Genomic DNA, 19847 nt, shown 5'->3' with positions numbered 1-19847 from the left:
ATACAAAATTATGAACTTTTGACATTAAAAACACACACTCAACTAGCATAGTTATTTGGTACATAAATGAGAGAACAACCCGCAAATAAATTTGAAATATTTCCAAACCTCTCAATTTCAAGGCAAAATAGTAACACCGGCGTAAAAAGAAAAGTTGTCTGCTGGGAAAAGGAGTCATACGGACTTTCGTTCCCAGGAACGGGAGACCTACCTCGGTAGTCCCCATCCAGACAAATTGTCCTAGACTTTTAGCGGACACATTTTCCCAGGACAGAAAGTCCTAGACTATAATTATTTAGGGGGTCGGACTTTGAGTCTTGGGGGACATATTTTCCTGTTACAGATACCTAGGTGAAGGTGTCATGGTTGTGCACACTTGGCCGCATTAGCTATAAGTGAACTTAAAAATCGTGGGTTTTTATTGCTTCCTCCTTGGCGCAGTTGCTATGGTGTTGGATTTCGGAGTTTGAAGGTCTTCAGACCGATTCCCGTCTGGTCCGGATTGTTTTTCTGTGTCAGTTTCTTCTCGGTGTTCTTGTATTGGTTTATTATCTCTCCACTTTGTGCGCTGGCTTTTGCAATAAACGAATCGGTCTTCCCGATCGAAATGATTTTTTTTGTTATATGTTGGAGAAAAAAATGTTTGTGTGTGTGTGTGTGTGTGTGTGTGTGTGTGTGTGTGTGTGAGTGCGTGTGTGTGTGTGTGTCTGTGTGTGCGTGTGTGTGTGTGTGTGTATGTGTGTGTGTGTGTGTGTGTGTGTGTGTGTGTGTGTGTGTGTTGGTGTGAGCAGGGGCGGATCCAGGGGGGGTTTCCGGAACCCCCCAGCCTAAAACAAAAATAAAAAATAAAAAATAATAATAATACTGTTATACAATTTTGAAAACAAAGAAAAACTGATGGCTCAGATTGCACCAGATTGCTCCATTTTCCTTGATAATGACCCCCTCCGGAGCAGGCCTTTGTCTTCTAAGTGATGGTTTTGAAAAGTAGTTGGGTAATGTGCTTGCTCAGGTTGCACCAGATTAGTCAATTGTCCTTGTTTTGATCCAAATTTGTCTTCTTAAATTTACTTTTTGGAAGGTGTATTAGAGGAAGTTTTGTGGCTCAGATTGCACCGGATTGCGCCATTTTCCTTTGTTTTTATCAATATTTTCTCAAAGGGGGGAGGGGGAGCTGAGGCATGCCCCCTTACGCCCCTAGGAGGTTCGAACTCAACTAAACGCTTCGCGTCGTCAAATTGTCCCTGACAGAAATTTAAAAAACAAAAACTGAACAAAGCGGACTTTCAGTCCGGAAAATAAGTCCTAAAAGCGGACTCTCTGTCCGGAAAATGTGTCCTATATCAACGCTTATGTGCGCACTTTCCAGCCTGGAACATCTTTAGCTAGGAAGTAGAGTCCAGACACCGCACATAACACTGTAGGGTTTGTGAAAAAAGTGACTATTCGGTGCGTTGCGTTTTCAAAGCAACATTATAGGCCAGTCTCTAGCGAAGGGGTGAGTCTAAAAACACATGGACCTCAGTGGGCTTACCTGTAGATATAGCTTGCCACCATTAAAAAGCAAAGACATTGACAATTAGACAACGTACACAAACCCAACCGGCTTAATTACACAAACATTGGTTAATGAAACATAATTGATTAACACTCAAAGCGATGCTGTTGGTAACCAAGCAATCTGAAAAAAGTTTCGTTTTCTTTGTAACTTTCACACGCAGTTTAACTTCTATAACATATCATGATATAACACAACACTTCAGGTAACACCTCACTCTATATAGTTCTGACAATAAAACAATTACACTGTTCAAAATTCAATGCTCGTCTGAGGTGATTCGGTACCCTTTCTTGTTAATGCACGAACGAAAACAAAAGTCAGATGTGGATTTAAATCACACACTAACATTGTGAATGTTCCAACACGATTCTCGTTAAGCCAGTGGAACGAGATGGTTCTAAAGTTTCGACGAAAAGAAACGCTTGTGCTGGGAACAGTAACGTCTGGCTTGATTCTTGACATCTACCTGACTGTTCATGCACAGTACTTTAAGACGTTAACAGTGTCACATAATGATCGTGTACAAATACTTACTTCTGTTCCTCACGATGTATTGGAGTTTGAATCCGTATCGATGTTTGTGGATGGATTTGCTGCTTCGGAATGTGATAGTCACTCGTCCAGTGTCAGTCGATAATGAGGGTAGCATCGCTAAGGAAATATCAAAAACAACAGTTAAAGTCAGCAAGACATAACAAAACCTAAGGCTCAATCCCTAAGATATAAACAGGACAAGTTGTCAAGGTCAGCATTGAGTAAGAAGAGGTTTGCCTCTGCTACTCGGTGCATTTTTGTTTCGAGGATTTGATTGCGGCATAAAGAATGTATATTCCCAACTCCTAAGAACAAATTCTGGTTTTTTTTCATTCAAACAGCAAAGTATGTTAAAGTCTGCATTTACTTATCAACATTTGATCATTTTCACGATTAAGTGGATACAAAATAGTATATACACAATACACTTACATAGTTGCCATTTGTATTGCGTACTTGATTGCGAAAAAAAATCGGATTCGATTAATCGCGTATATATACATAGCTTCATCTCATCGAATGAAAACAAGGAGCGTGACAGGACAAGCTCATGACCTTTTTTTTCCAGAACTTTAGTGTGAATAACGTACACTAACGTACACTAACTTCCCTTCATGAAGCAACCCTGCATATTGTTGTCAAATTTAAGGGGGTAGATCGACCTACCTAGAGTGTGGCAAAAAAAGCTTTTTTGGAGAACCTACAGCACTAGTGTGTGGCATCATTAGCACGCTGAATCTCTCTATTTTCATTTACAGATGGAATGTTTTATCAGTTACAATCCAAACTGGAGATGTGATGGTTCTAAGCAGGTGTGTATCAACCCTGAAAACCCAACATCCGGTCCCATAATGTATTACTCTATCTTTCATTGTACACACAAATTAACTATTTTTAGCATGCAGATTTTCTCAGAAAACGCCCCTTTTGAGGGTGTTTTTACACCACAGTTTTCTCAGTGTTTATGTTAGAGCCTTGTAATTTGTCCTGGAAATAGATTTTAGCCATTGCTGGATTCGAGAATTGCCAAACTGTAATCAATCTTTATTTATTTATTTTTTTATTTGGTGTTTAACGTCGTTTTCAACCAATCAAGGTTATATCGCAACGGACTGTAATCAAACATACAGATCAAAAATATCATAATGTATACTAAGGGGAGATTTTTTATTTTATTTTTTTATTAAGTTGTGTACATGGCGTTTACTGGTAATATGCCACATATTTGTTTTCCTAGTTCAGGCTCCAGGTAAACTTGTTTTTCATCACTTTTTCAAAGTACAGCTTTCAGTGATAAAAAGTGTAACACATATTGTGTAAAAAGTAATACCAACATTTTGTTTGTTCGTGAAATGTTATTTTTCTTTTTTTTTTCTTTTTTTCCTCATGTTTGTGAAAATATATCAGCTAACCAATTCTTTTCCGGAAAAGCTACATAACTGACAGAGATGCCCACCGAATTCCATCAACATCCATTGAGATGTTACTATGTAGCAAACATAAACAACAATACACCCAACTCTAGGTAGGTCTACCCCCTTACATTTTCTAGAATCACCCAGATAATTTTCTCGTCGTTTTTACATTTAGTCAAGTTTTGACTAAATGTTTTAACATAGAGGGGGAATCGAGACGAGGGTCGTGGTGTATGTGTGTGAGTGTGCGTGCGTGCGTGTGTGTGTGTGTGTGTGTGTGTGTGTGTGTGTGTGTGTGTGTGTGTGTGTGTATATGTGTGTGTGTGCGTGTGTGTGTAGAGCGATTGAGAGTAAACTACTAGACCGATCTTTATGAAATCTGACATGAGAGTTCCGGGGAATGTTATCCCCGGATGGTTTTTTTTTCCATTTTTGTCGATAAATGTCTTTGATGTCGTCATATCCGGCTTTTTGTGAAAGTTGAGGCGGCACTGTCACACCCTCATGTTTCAATCAAATTGATTGAAATTTTGGCCAAGCAATCTTCGACAAAGGCCGGACTTTTGTATTGCATTTCAGGTTGGTGGCTTAAAAATTAATTAATGACTTTGGTCATTAAAAATGTGAAAATTGTAATTAAAATTATTTTTGTATAAAACGATCCAAATTTACGTTCATCTTATTCTTCATTATTTTCTGATTCCAAAAACATATAAACATGTTATATTCGGATTAAAAACAAGGTCTGAAAATCAAAAATATAAAAATTATTATCAAAATCAAATTTCCGAAATCGATTTAAAAACAATTTCATCTTATTCCGTGTCGGTTTCTGTTTCCAAAAACATATAGATATTATATGTTTGGATTAAAAGCACGCTCAGAAAGTTCAAACGAAGAGAGGTACAGAAAAGCGTGCTATGCAGCACAGCGAAACCACTTCCGCGCTGAATAGGCTCGTCAGTTTCACTCCGTTTTGCACAAGCGGCGTACTACGGTCATTTTGAAAAAAAATGCAGTGCGTTCAGTTTCATTCTGTGAGTCCCACAGCTTGACTAAATGTAGTAATTTCGCCTTACGCGACTTGTTACTGTATAAGGTTAACCTTCACTTCAAAAAGTCATGATTGTGTTAGAAGAACTGTTTCTTAGCATTTGGTCTTTATTCAATGAAATTGCAAGCACCAGTGCATTAGAACCTAGTGTCAGCTAGTCACTAACCTACAGTATGAATATTGATTGTTGTATCTCTGGCAAACACATGCACGTGTAATGTGCTTAGTTCTGTCCTTTTAATGTGTTCTTTTGTTTTGGACAATTGCCCATTTCCCAACGCTTATGTTCTTTCCTCTGATAGTAAATGCTCCTATCAGGAAAGGCATAACCCCACATTATTGTGCCAGACATGTCCATTGGAAGTGCTTCACACGAAAGTTAAATTATTTCTGCTACAATTTGTGTCTTTATAATTGTTAAGGCGTGTGTCCCCTTCCCTTCACACACATTTCTCAAAGGGGTCCGCAGCATCACTACTGTTGCAGAATTTCCGCTTCCCAGTTCCAAAGTCCGAAGTAAACTGGATGGTCACTCCACCTTCATTGCAATCTGTGAAAGAAAGACTGATTTTCTTAATTGCTTGAACATATATTCACATGTGAATCCGTGATATATTGTGTAAAAAATTCCATCTCACACGGCATACGCGCTTTGAACTTCGGATAAGGCGCTATATAAATACCCGTTACTATTATTATTATTATTATAGTCTGCAGCATAAACTGTCCTCTTCTTTGCTTTTTTCCCCTTCCCTTCTCTTTCATTTCTCATTATTTATTAATTTGCTGATCAATGTAGACAATTGTTGCAAACTGGTTCTCTTTTTTCATCGTGTATTGTTCATGTTTCTGTTGAGTACAATTTTATTGTTATCGTGTTCTTGTTCTTCTCACCTGCTGTCACTTCTTCCTATTTTGTCTATGCTTGTTACTTTGTTACAACGCTTTTTCTTTGCAAGCCATTTAAGATGTTCGGAATATTCTCAATAGGCAAAACAGCAAGTAACCAAATACAAACAATATTCAAACACAAATCAAACACCAGGCATTGCACCCGTCACTTTTGTCTTACCCTCTTCCGCAATGTTGATGTCAACGAAAAAGAATGTAATTGAGCTGTCAATATCACGTGTGAAGGTCCACTGGCAGAACGTGTCTGGTGGGTATGCACCGGGGTAGTTTGGACTCGATAGTTCTCCTTCTCCTTCACTTGGCCTTGAAAGTTCACGACGACAGTCTATAACATACACACACACACACACACACACACACACACACACACACACACACACACACGCACACACACGCACGCACACACACACACACACACACACACCACACACACACACACACACACACACACACACACTGTCATGTGTCAACACGGCGGGATCCTAAATACGCATTATGAAGACTGGGGTCACAATGGGATACTGGCCTAGTGGAAAATACGCCCAATAAGCGGAAGATCCAGTGTTCAATTTCGGCTTTGCCTGGTTGGTTAAGGTTACAGATTTTTATTCCGATCTGTCAGGTCAACGGATGTACAGACCTGCTGGTACCTTATCCCCCTTCGTGTGTTCACGCAAGCACAAGACCAAGTACGCACGGAGAAGGTCCTGTAATATACGCCAGAGGTGATGGGGTTATAGAAACCCGAAAATACCAAGCATGCTTTCTTCGTAATCGAGTATAGCTGCCAAAATGCAAAACACGAATAAACGTTTGAGTTCCATTTCATGAACAAAGAAGAAGATGCTTTTTCATCGATCCTGAGGGTTCACATTGCCTTCTGCTTCATCGTCATAAAACTTAACCAATGTTGATAAAGATGAAACTATAGACCATGCGTGTTCCCCGAGAACCGTAACAATTGCCTAACAATAAATCAGTGGGCATTAGTTTCAATGGAAAATTGGACATCTTACATCGCCCTTAGTAGTATATGTCCTAGTTTGTATCAAAGGCTGGATGCAAATGATATGCGTCGTGCGGATGGTGATATCACGGATTAAACAAACTGAACCATTCGTGATCGGATATGTAGAGTAAAGTCACAGAGAGAAAAGTTGTGTAGTGTAGCTACAATTAACCTTCCAAGCGTATCACATAATAATAGTTAGACCGTCAACTGAGAGAAGTCCCCCACAAACCTGCATAGCTGTAGACACGCAGGACGAAGCCAGGGCGATGTTGAAAGTCAGATATAGAGTCTGGTGTTCGTACTTTGAGAGTCACGTAGAAAAGTTCGCCCTGGATTGCTTTGACTGCACATACAACACACAATCATGCCAATGCAAATGTCAGTAGTACTACCTATTCATTGTTATGGTTTATTATTATCAATCTACCAAAATAAAAGATCAAACGGAGTGTTCGATTTTTATTTCATGGTTCAGAAAAATATTGCTTATTTTCTGAAGTCAATCGTTTTAGCGAATCTTTCTTTGATTCTTAAAAGTCATTTCAGATTTTTGAAAAATAGTTAACGGTTGGTAATTACCAATATATCGTAAACAAATATATCGATAGGTTTTGGTAAGAATTAAGACGCAGGTGCGATGAATGTGGTACCAGTATATTTGTGGTAAGTAAGGATGCATTTCTTTGCTGTAAGCATATTTAAAATGCACATTTAATCTGTTTAATAATAATAATAATAATAATAATAATAATAATAATAATAATAATAATAATAATAATAATAATAATAATAATAATAATAATAATAATAATAAATGAGCATTTATATAGCGCAACATCATAACTATACAAGTATGCTCTTTGCGCTTGACACATTTAAAATTAAAACACAGTTATACAAGCATTTATATCTACATTCATAGTCAACAACGCTTAATTAAAAGCATACACCATCAAAGATACATTACAAAAGATTATTCCACTAACTAAATAATACAAACATGAATAAAATAGGTAGTGAAAAATCACTAAAACAACAAATAACACTAAAATTAAAACACAGTTATGCAAGCATTTACATCTACATTCATAGTCAACAACGCTTAATTAAAAGCATACACCTTCAAACATACATTACACAAGATTCTTCCACTAACTAAGTAATAAAAACATGAATAAAATAGGTGGTGAAAAATCACTAAAACAACAAATAACACTACATGTAGCCTACTGATGGACTGAGAAAACAAAATCAGAGGTTGTATTTCCTGAAGAGGTGCGTTTTAAGTGCTCGTTTGAATGCTTGGGGTGACTGAGAGTGGCGGATGTGAAAGGGGAGATAATTCCATTGTGTGGGTGCGCAGAAAGTAAAAGTGCGTTGTCCGTATGTTTTGGTTTTGGTGTGTGGAATGGTAAGGATGCGACAGTCAGAAGAGGCACGGAGTTGTCTTGCTGGAGAATAGACGGTGAGGAGTTCAGAGAAGTAAGCAGGAGACGAACCAGAAAAGAAGTTAAAGCAGAGGGTAGACAGTTTGTAGTCAATGCGGGCTTGAATAGGTAACCAGTGCAGTGTGTGAAGAAGTGGTGTTGCGTGATCTCGTTTTCGTGCTTTGAGAATGAGGCGTACTGCCGAGTTTTGGACTTTTTGTAGTTTATGCAGGAGGTACAGAAGACAGCCAGAGAGAAGAGAGTTGCAGTAGTCAAGTTTAGAAAGAACAAAGGCACAGACAAGAGTGTTAGTTGTTTGAGAGAAGAGTGTGTGGCGAATGGTGCTGATCTTACGAAGCTCAAAATAAGCTGCTCTACAGACTAAAGATATATGTTTGTTAAGGATCATGTCAGATGAAAGGGTGAATCCAAGGTTTCTAGCTGATGGTGAGAAAAGAATGTCGGTGTTGCCTATTTGAACATAAAGAGGTTGGGGAGAGGGAAATGTAGTGTTCTTCTTTTTGCACAGTAAGACTTCAGTCTTATCACCATTCAGCTTAAGTTTGTTATCAACCATCCAAGATTTAACATCAGTGATGCATGTCTGAATGGTCTGGATGGCGGAATGTGTCTCTGCTGGGGGACTGGGTTTATACAGCTGGGTGTCATCAGCAAAAGACTGATTTAAAACAGAATGGTTTTGAATCAGTGTGGAGAGGGGCTTAGTGTACATGATGAAAAGGATGGGACCAAGTACTGAACCTTGAGGAACGCCGAAAGAAAGTGGGGCTGGAGCAGACATCTGGCTATCGACAAGCACAGCCTGAGTCCTGCCAATGAGATAGGACTCAAGCCATGCTAGCGGTGGACCGGAGATGCCGCACAGAGTCTGAAGTCTATGGAGAAGCGTGACATGGTCAATCGTGTCGAACGCTGCAGAAAGGTCAAGTAGGGTAAGCACTGACACATCACCACCATCCAGAGCAGACAGAATGTCACTGATTACTTTAAGTAGGGCTGTTTCAGTACAGTGAGAAGGGCGATAAGCGGACTGAGAGTGCGAGATCTTCTTCTCTTCTTCTTCTGCGTTCGTGGGCTGAAACTCCCACGTACACTCGTGTTTTTGCACGAGTGGAATTTTACGTGTATGACCGTTTTTACCCCGCCATTTAGGCAGCCATACGCCGCTTTCGGAGGAAGCATGCTGGGTATTTTCGTGTTTCTCTAACCTACCGAACTCTGACATGGATTACAGGATCTTTTTCGTGCGCACTTGGTCTTGTGCTTGCGTATACACACGAAGGGGGATAAGCCACTAGCAGGTCTGCACATAAGTTGACCTGGGAGATCAGAAAAATCTCCACACTTAACCCACCAGGCGGCCGCGGCCGGGATTCGAACCCTCGACCTTCCGCTTTGGAGGCCGACGTCTTACCACCACGCCACAGCGCCCGTCAGTGCGAGATAAAATCATGGGTGTTCAAATATGACAACAGCTGCTTCAAAACTACCTTTTCAAAAACTTTGGACAAGAATGATAAATTAGATACAGGACGATAATGTTTCAAAATATTGACATCAAGACTTGGTTTTTTGAGAAGTGGTTTGACAAGTGCAGTTTTGAACAATGATGGAAAAACACCAGATACCAGGCTATCATTGACAAGTTGAGTAAGAGTTGGCAACAACACATCAAGATTCTCAAAAAGCAATGGTGTGGGTATGGCATCAAGTGGACAAGGTTTAGCAACATAAACGAAAGCATGGTACAGTGCATCTTGTTTGTGATCTATCTTTTCGCGGCAGATGCGTAGCAATCAAGGTCTCAGTTGGAAAAAGCTGCTCGGAACCAGAGCAGATTTGGCTTGGGTTCTTTGAGTGTGAATGATCAAAGAGTGGCTTGACATTTTTAACGAATCATTACTGTGGCCTACTTGAAACAATCATCTGTTTCTGAATTTGTCATCAGTTATCATTGAGCAGTCTCATAGGAATCGTCCATAAAATGTTAAACCGAAAAAGGGCAGACGATTTAGAATTACACAGGCTGCTGTACAAAATCAGATCTAAAATGATATTTTGAACTGCGATGTCTGCGTAAATGCCCTGTGACGAAATATCTTGTCCTGGTCATGTGTATACACATCAGCTTCTATTGGGAAGATCAGTATTTTATATTAATCAGAAATGCAAGATTAGAAATAGTTCTGAAGATCGGCTTTGATTTCAGTTTCAGCGGCAAACTAGCAGATCTGTCCAAACCGGCATCGTTTCATGGTTGAAACTTGAATAATCACAAATAGATCTGAGAGGGGGTAAGTTTGATAGTAAACTCAGAGGCAAAAGACACGCAAATGCTGCAGTGAAGATGGGTTACACATAAATTTGAATGTCGATTTAATTATTTCGGGTTAACAATAACAAGGGAACGAATTGACCAATACAAAAACCATACGGAAAAGTGTATTGGGATGAGAACATGACGTGCCATGTTCCACTGAACACTGTTTGAAGACGATTGAAAGTCAATAGCGTGTTGCTCCTCCCTGGGCGTTGATGACTGTGGCGCACCTCCGGTACATGGAGAGGACGAGGTGATTAATTTGCTGCTGAGGGACCTGAGCCCACACCTGGGTCACGGCAGCACGCAGTTCTGCTATTGTGCGGGGTCTCCGGGCAAGGGCATTAATCCTTCTTTGCATGATGTCCGAAAAGTGTTCGATTGGGTTGAGATCCGGAGATCGAGCAGGATGAGGCAGAAGGTTCACGCTGTTGTGACGCAGGACGTCCTGGGTAGAACGTGCAGTATGGTGACGGGCATTGTCTTGCTGGACAGGCAGTTCCGGTGCCTCTGGAAAAATGGAACCACATAGGGACGCAGGACTTGATTGATGTAGCGGTCTGCATTGACACCATTCCCACGACCTTGGCCGACGTTCTAAAAGACGACAAGCCTCACTCGCGGATTGACACCAATGGCGCCCCATATCATGACGCTGGCACCTCCCCATCGATCATGCTGCAGGATGTTATTGTTAGCAAACCGCTGTCCAGGTCTTCGCCAGATCCGGACACGCCCATCGCCAGGTTCCAGGCAAAAGCGCTTCTCGTCCGAAAAAAGAACCCTCCGCCAGTCCCGATGGTGCCAGTGGGCATGCTGCTGGGCCGAGGTCAGACGATCCAGGCGATGCTGAGCTGTCAAGACAGGACGTCGAGCAGGACGCCGATTTACCAGGTTCTGCCCACCAAGGCGTCGGCGTACAGTTCTGGCACTGACGGGTTCTCCATGCACCCCGAATGTGTTACGGACTCTGTTGGCGGCAGTTTCGAATGCATCTCGCTGGTGTTGATGGACAAGATGGCGATCTTGTCGGGCTGTTGTTACCCGGGGTCTGCCACGTCCTGGTAAGTCGCAGGTACTGTTAGTGACATCAAAACGTTGCTGCAGGCGATAAACCGTGGTGACATTTACTCCAAATGCCCTAGCAACTTGCTAAACTGATTGTCCGGCTTAAATTCTCACGATCGCCTGATGGCGCTGATCTGGTGATAGTCTCGGCATCGCGCCTGTGTCGCAGAAATGAATGTTGTAACAGTTTTGTGAGTATTGTACAGCTTGCCTGAACACTCTAAACACGAAAAGCTGCTTTTCCACATTGTGCATGGGCTGAAAGTGGTCCCCATGACGGTTTGGGATCCCCGTCAACAAGACCTTGCGTGTGACCCAGATAACGGCAAACACGGTTCTGACAAGATACGACCGCTAAAACAACACGTGCAGAACATGCTAGTATTATGATTTTATTTGTATTTCAAGTCCATAAAGGTTTAATTAACGCATCCTTTATTTGCGTTTCTTTTGCCTCCGAGTATATTTAATTTTTTTTACGGCAGTTTTATTTGAAGATAGTGTAGTGGAGATAGAGACATACAATGGAATGCCTCTGGTGAAGACTGCAGTTATATATGATTTTTGTGTTGTAATATTAAAATTCTACCCTGACCAAAAAACAAAAAACAAAACAAATCCCTACCTACCTACCCTATTTTTTGTAGCCGTGTTACCAGAAACGCACAACTTTTTTTTTTGCCTTACCATGCAAACGCAACGATTCGAATTTAGAGAAGGTTATCTGTCACTCACACACACACACACTGACACACACACACACACACACACACACACACACACACACACACACACACACACACACACACACACACACACACAATGGGCGGATCCAGGGGGGGGGGGGGGTCCGGGGTTGCCGGACAACTCCCACCCCCCTCTCTCTAGCCTAAAAACTAAAAAAAAGAAAGAAATAGTTTAAAAATAAAGACAAACTGATGGCTCAGATTGCTCAATGTTCCTTGATTTTTATCAAGATTTTCCTGGAGGGGGGGAAATGCCCCCGAACTCGCAATATAACAGGTTTTTTTTTTCCTCCTGATTCTGAGAAGAAGCTGTTTAGTTGTGATATCAAGCCCAGGAACCCCTGATTTTCACTTGGAGCATTCTCAAAGAAACTTGGCGTATGTTAAGAAAAATGAGTGTACTCCACACCTTTGTCTTTTGTTGTTCATTGTCGTTGCATGTCTACCGTTCCACAGCCACCTACTATAAGTGCCAGTGTTAAATGACGTATTTTCACAAAAGACTTGCAGAGAATCATGTGATGCCAATGACAGTTAAGGACATGTGGTAATACATACTACGTTTTGGAACCAGGGAAAATACAGCACAAATTATTTATCAACCAAATTGATTGACTTGTGCACCATGACAAAAGTTTTCTTTAATCCATAAAAAAGGTCCTTTGCCAGATAAATTGCTTTGAACGTCAAGTACCCTGCAAGTTGTCACACATTTACATTATTGAAATAAAAAGAAAACACATCAGTAACCAGGTTAGGTACGTTAATATCTATAATCAATATCTCGGCACGTTACTGCCTTCTTCGGGATGGTAAACTGAACATTATTGAACAAAATAATCGGTTTAGATTGTATACTTTGATTCCTGAACGAAGAAGCAGAGGTACTGCATACAACTAGGACTGTAAAATCAGCTTTTGCCTGAAACACACACACATACACAAAACAACAGGATTTTAACAAACTTATAAAAATAATGCAATGTCATTGTATGAAGCCAGAACAATCACTAACTTAAATAGTTGATCACACAATTACCCATCATTGAACAATAAATCGAAGTCGGGTGCATTCAATGACTAAAGCAGTAAAGGCTTTGAAAAAACCCTCATCACAAAACACCCCCCCCAAAAAAAAAAAAAAAACCACAAAAAAAACCAATTAAATAAATACAATAAAACAGGTTGGGTAAATAGCGCAGTAAACACCATGCAGGTGCAAGCAAAGATTTGACAGTGATTATCCTTGTTACGAAGCATTAGTATGACAGCTCCCTTTTTACATTTAGTCAAGTTTTGACTAAATGTTTTAACATAGACTGATAGAGGGGGAATCGAAACGAGGGTCGTGGTGTATGTGTGTGTGCGTGTGTGTGTGTGTGTGTGTGTGTGTGTGTGTGGTGTATGTGTGTGTGTGTGTGTGTGTGTGTGTACGTGTGTGTGTGTGTGTGCGGGTGTGTGTGTGTAGAGCGATTCAGACCAAACTACTGGACCCATCTTTATGAAATTTTACATGAGAGTTCCTGGGATTGATATCCCCGAACGTTTTTTTTTTCGTTTTTTTGATAAATGTCTTTGATGACGTCATATCTGGATTTTTGTGAAAGTTGAGGCGGCACTGTCACGCTCTTATTTTTCAACCTAATTGGTTGAAAGTTTGGTCAAGTAATCTTCGACGAAGCCCGGACTTCGGTATTGCATTTCAGCTTGGTGGCTTAAAAATTATTTAATGACTTTGGTCATTAAAAATCTGCAAATTGTAAAAAAAATATAAAAAAAATGTATAAAACGATTCAAATTTACGTTCATCTTATTCTCCATCATTTGCTGATTCCAAAAACATATAAATATGTTATGTTTGGATTAAAAACAAGCTCTGAAAATTAAATATATATCTATAGGTATCTCGGAGGTTTTTCAAGCTAGACCTCTGAAACTGTGTACACTGTCCGAGTTTGATGATCTTACAAAGTGACTCCAGTTTGGTTGACCCTCGTCAAGTATTGGGGTCACAGCGGGGTCATGTTCGTTTCATAATTAAACTTAACGTTGAGGTTACCTTGGAAGCTTTTCAAGCTAGACCTCTGAAACTTTGTACACTGTCAGAGTTTGATGATCTTACAAAGTGATCCCAGTTTGGTTGACCCTCGTCAAATATTGGGGTCACAGCGGGGTCATGTTCGTGTCACAAAAACTTAACGTTGAGGTTATCTCGGATGTTTTTCAAGCTAGACCTCTAAAACTGTGTACACTGTCAGAGTTTGATGATCTTACAAAGTTCGGTTGACCCTCGTCAACTTTTGGGGTCACAGGGGGTCATGTGCGATTCATAATAAGTCAACATTGACGTTATCTTGGGCGTTTGTAAAGCTACAGCTTTGAAACTTAAAACACTTGAAGGGTTTGACAATGTTCCGATGTGACCCTAGTTTGGTTGACCCCCGTCACATTTTGGGGTCACAGTGGGGTCATCATTGTGCCTGTCTTCTCCGGCGGCAGGTGCATGGTAATTTTCCATCATGCCTAGAATGTGTGGCACCAGGGACCTATATTTAGATTTACATTAGGTTGAACGATGTGAGGCATAATGTGAATCGGATATTGTTGTTGGATATTTCTATGAGAAAACACGAGTCAGACAATGACCCAGACGAGTGACAATTTCTGTGTGGTTCAATATTTAAACAAGTCGCGTAAGGCGAAATTACTACATTTAGTCAAGCTGTGGAATTCACAGAATGAAACTGAACGCACTGCATTTTTTAACACTGACCGTAGTCCGCAAAACGCAGTGAAACTGACGAGCCTGTTTAGCGCCGGTTGTGGGATCGCTGTGTTCCATAGCATGCTTTTCTGTAGCTCTCTTCGTTTTAACTTTCTGAGCGTGTTTTTAATCCAAACATATGATATCATATCTATATGTTTTTGGAATCAGGAACAGACAAGAAATAAGATGAAAGTGTTTTTAAATCGATTTTGGAAATTTAATTTTAATCATAGTTGTTATATTTTTAATTTTCAGGGCTTGTTTTTAATCCAAATATAGCATATTTATATGTTTTTTGAATCAGAAAATGATGAAGAATAAGATGGACGTAAATTTGGATCGTTTTATAAAAACAAAATATTTTTTTTACAATTTGCAGATTTTTAATGACCAAAGTAATTAATTAATTTTTAAGCCACCAAGCTGAAATGCAATACCGAGGTCCGGCCTTTGCCGAAGATTGCTTGGCCAAAATTTCAATCAATTTAATTGAAAAATGAGGGTGTGACAGTGCCGCCTCAACTTTTACAAAAAGCCGGATATGACGTCATCAAAGACATTTATGAAAAAAAATTAAAAAAACGTCCGGGGATATCATACCCATGAACTCTCATGTAAAATTTCATAAAGATCGGTCCAGTAGTTTAGTCTGAATCGCTCTACACACACACAGACAGACAGACAGACACACACACACACACACACACACACACACACACACACACACACACACACACACACACACACACACACACACACACGCACATACACCACGACCCTCGTCTCGATTCCCCCTCTATGTTAAAACATTTAGTCAAAACTTGACTAAATGTAAAAAACAACTCGTGTAAATCTGGTACGACACAGCAAGCCATGTAGTATTCTCTATATACCGTCCTCTCGGACACTTCTCTCTGGAGAGCGACATTTTTACAAGCCTCCGTGCAAACATAAGAAAATGGCGGCCCGAGGTTTTCCGGAAAATCACGGAACATCCCGAAGACGTGAATGCCGCTTCTGTTCTATATGTATTCTGTGGTCACCTCTAGTGAAATGAGTTGATCTAAAGTGCCTGTAATGTTTGGATGTCTTTGTTCGTGGTTCGATTTATGTGAATTTCAAGACTTGCAGTAGAGTCTCAAGTTAAGTTTACTCTGCCCGAAAAAAACTGTCCACCATTTACTTGAACATGCAGATATAAGGAAACGGAATGAATCTGTTCTCAAAGTCAAAATGATCACGATTTTTTCCTCAGATTCAAAACATGCACTGTCATGGTTTTGTCTGTACAATTTAGTAAGTCTTAAGTACTTTGCAACAACTTCCTTGAACGTGAAAGACAGTTTTTGAATGCTAGATTTGTATCGCGTTTCATTCCAGACTCGATCCTCTCTTTGATTGTAGATCTACTGTTTGCTGTTTACGCACTATCATATGATTCGCTATGTAACGTTTGGTAAGCTTACCTTGCAACAGCTTTCTTGTCTTAGTTGGCATTTCTGGCTGTGTTGACCGTCAGAATTATTTTAAGAACCAGGCTGCTGCAGTCAACATGTTTCGCATATTGTAGGGTTACCATGCTGCATAGGTAAAGTGGCTTGTATAACCTGACTATTCTGTTTCAAAACACTGTTTATATTTGTGTAGGTTGTAGTCATCATAACTAATCGCATTTTGCCATTTGTTTCAGAAAGGAGGTTAACCTACAACAAGATCGACGCTATGTCAGATATGCCTCAGCCACATGAAGACTTCCGAATTTAGATCTACTCGGCATGGTGACAAGTCTTGATGAAAACTATAGGACTGAGGACAGCAGTGGAAAAAGTGGCCACATGACAGGTACCTAACCTATTAACCTAGTCATTTTATCTGTTTGCCTTCTTTTCAAAATTATACATGGAGTTGATATGATGCGTTAGTATTAACTGTGTGTGTGTGTGTGTGTGCGTGTGTGTGTGCCTGTGTGTATGTGTGTGTGTGTGTGTGTGTGTGTGTGTGTGTGTGTGTGTGTGTGTGTGTGTGTGTGTGTGTGTGTGTGTGTGTGTTACGGAGTGAGTGAGTTTGTATTACTGTTTGTTGATTTCTTACGGGAGCCTTGAAGGCTTCGCTTCTTGTTTTCCCATCATCTGTATCTGACCGAAGTAAAAAAAAAAAATCAGCCAGTACAAGCATCTAACCCCTCACACGACAATATATATGTGGCGAAAAAAAGAATCGAGAGGGGGGGGGGGGGGACAAAGAATAAATTAGATCCAGAAATAATTCCTCTTCATCATTCCAAACTTCAAGTGGAGTGATCGGATACTATGGTAAAGATACGTGCTTAGTATCACAACTGAAAATACAAGCCCTAGGGTTTTAAATGAAGGAACAAATTAAAGTTAAGGAAATATCAACAGAAATGTCGAGAACATGTGCAATATTGTACTTACAATCCGTTTCAGCATGCTCTTTGAATAATAATCTCCCAGTCAGCCTCGTGCTTACGATTTCGACAGGATGTTGCCTCTCACGCTGTGCCAGTACATTTGGAGTGAATTCAAGTGCCAGGGGTGCAGTACAAGCACATTAGTTAGATCCAATTCATTTACATTGCTACCTTGCCCAATGTATGGCTATTTCTGTTGGTAACATCACTCATGTGGCAAGCAGTGCTTGTTGCCGACTCTGCTGGGACAGGCAGCAGACGATTTTATTTAGGAACCAAATTCTGATTGGTTAAAACATAAAACCGGAACTCAAAGTACCACTTGTTCTTTGGAAGTACCAAATCAAGAAAAGATAATCAGGTAAATCTGAAATGGGTTCAACACTTTTAAAAAATTGTTGTAAATCAGAAAACACAGTAAACGTTGGAAAAATTGTCCAGTATCGCTTCTAGAGGTCTATACTTGGACACAACATAAAGCATTTCAGTAAAGCTGACACTTCAAAATGTCTGTTTAGTTACACTTTAAATGTGGATACATGTATGTGCATGATTTTGGTGCCAAAGTTCAGACGAACAGCTTGATATTGCTACTTGTATTTTCATTTGAGATGACTCACAAGTGTACACGTAATACCCCATAGATCCACACAGTGTCTGCTGTTCTCCTTCAGAGTTGCTGAGCAAAAGCGAGTCAGCCACGCACCATTTTCCAGAAGCTCTTGGTGAAAGAGCCATTTGGTGAATTTCCACGACTGTCCTGTTTAATCACAAACGCAATTGAATTTAATGTTCGAAGACACATACAGACACACTTTCAACTGGCAATGAACGAGTTAAGCTTCCCGAACTGTGCGTCACTGCGTCCTATACGTAATGGAACCAAACAAGATGCATTGTCATCATTTTCACGAGTTTTCATTCACAAGCACCTGGGAAATAAATGTCATGTTCCTCGGGGAATAAATCCCCGGTTACCATAGTTGCAGGAAGCCCTATTACACGGATAATCAAAAGCAAAACCCAATAGAATCGCTCGAGGATTCTTCGGCTCTTTTCATTGGCGTTTCCCCAGACCTAAACAGACGACACGACACTGCTTTGCAAAGTTCCAAAAACAAACTGGCAAACTGGAAAAAGTAAACAAAAAAACAAAACTACTTCAATAAATTAATCACAAACAAATGAAACCTACCGATATGTTATGTCTTCTTACAAAGTCATGGAGTGCGTGTATCTTTGTGTGAGAAACACGAACGTCAAGTTCAAGTCAAACCAATTGACCCCTGACACACACATTTTGACCCGTGCACAAGACGTATCGATAAACGAAGCACGAATAAGAAATAATGATAAAAGCAAAGAAACTAGCAACAAGATATGCAAACATCTCACAAAGCCGAGCAAGCAGATTGACAGGTTTAATGAAAAACAAAGAGGTACTGAGTCGGAAACAAGATCGCGATTCTTTCCTTCGCTGCACGACGCACATCTTCTGTGACCTTTGACGCAACGTAGCTTCCACATTCGATTACTAAGCTTAAAGGGCAGCTGTCGGGTTGCCTGGTCTCAAACATACGCGGAGTCGCGTGCAAAAACGCGTTTAAGAGTTTTCCGAGTTGATTCAACTAAAGACTGTTGATTTGGTCCAGAACAAGACACTTTCATCATTAGTTTGACACCATTAAAATGCGTGAAACTTTCTGCTAGTTCTCACAATCCGCAAAAAAACCCGAAGCATTTGGCAGGCCGAAACGACTCAAAATCCGCGACCGACAACTCTGTCAGCACAAGAAAGACGCCGCAGCATTAGCCTTGCTGTGACGTCACTCGAGGAAGCCGATAAGGCCGCTGTGAAGTTTACAGTACAATGTAGACTACAGCTGGACATATGTAATGCTGTACGCGTGATTGATTCTTGCACAAAGTAAAGTATTAGGATGGTGGTATCTTCTCAAGACCCACGTTCCCATTTTCTCTTCTTTGATCTGACCGACTGCAACCTTTACAAGTCATTTCTAAAGTGGTTCACATGCTGTTGCTACTCGTCCAGTCCACACGGTTAAACCATAAAGTTGATCAACCACAGACCCTCGTGTCCCTTGTCAGCAGACACTGTACACTTATGCAGAAGGTCCGCTTGAGGTGTCACACCAATTACCGTGTACGTGTGAGGTACTGAATTCAAGACAAAAGCCAACTCTGTCGGTGGGACAATGTAGGAAAGAGATGATGATAATACATCTTCAGTTACTCACTCAAGTAGATAGACGAGATAAGATAAAGGGAAGAGAGACGGAGACAAAGATGAAACAGTGGATCTAGTGTGGAAAATGGGGGAGGGGGGTTCGGCAGCAAAAAAATCAAAGATGAATTTGTCAAACTGTGTTTGTGATGGTTATCGTGTGTGTGTGTGTGTGTGTGTGTGTGTGTGTGTGTGTGTGTGTGTGTGTGTGTGTGTGTGTGTGTGTGTGTGTGTGTGATAACACGTATGTGTGTGTGTCTGTGTATATGTGTGATAACACGTGTGTATGTGTGTGTATGTGTGTGTGTGTGTGTGTGTGTGTGTGTGTGTGTGT

At 40.5% G+C, this 19847-nt stretch overlaps 1 protein-coding gene across 1 annotated transcript in view; it reads right to left on the bottom strand.

The window, feature by feature from the left end:
• The window catches only part of LOC138974544 (uncharacterized), a 220558-nt gene that overhangs the window by 131602 nt on the left and 69109 nt on the right, over positions 1 to 19847 (bottom strand). The window contains exons 23-27 of the mRNA XM_070347259.1: positions 17889 to 18028; positions 6718 to 6831; positions 5637 to 5801; positions 5013 to 5114; positions 2096 to 2212 (exon numbers count right to left, since the gene is read on the bottom strand). Coding sequence (XP_070203360.1) covers positions 2096 to 2212; positions 5013 to 5114; positions 5637 to 5801; positions 6718 to 6831; positions 17889 to 18028 — 638 coding nt within the window. The remainder of the gene's footprint in view (positions 1 to 2095; positions 2213 to 5012; positions 5115 to 5636; positions 5802 to 6717; positions 6832 to 17888; positions 18029 to 19847) is intronic.

This window comes from Littorina saxatilis, linkage group LG8, assembly GCF_037325665.1.
Source record: "Littorina saxatilis isolate snail1 linkage group LG8, US_GU_Lsax_2.0, whole genome shotgun sequence".
Taxonomy (NCBI): domain Eukaryota; kingdom Metazoa; phylum Mollusca; class Gastropoda; order Littorinimorpha; family Littorinidae; genus Littorina; species Littorina saxatilis.
This window is presented reverse-complemented; position numbering and strand designations above follow the sequence as displayed.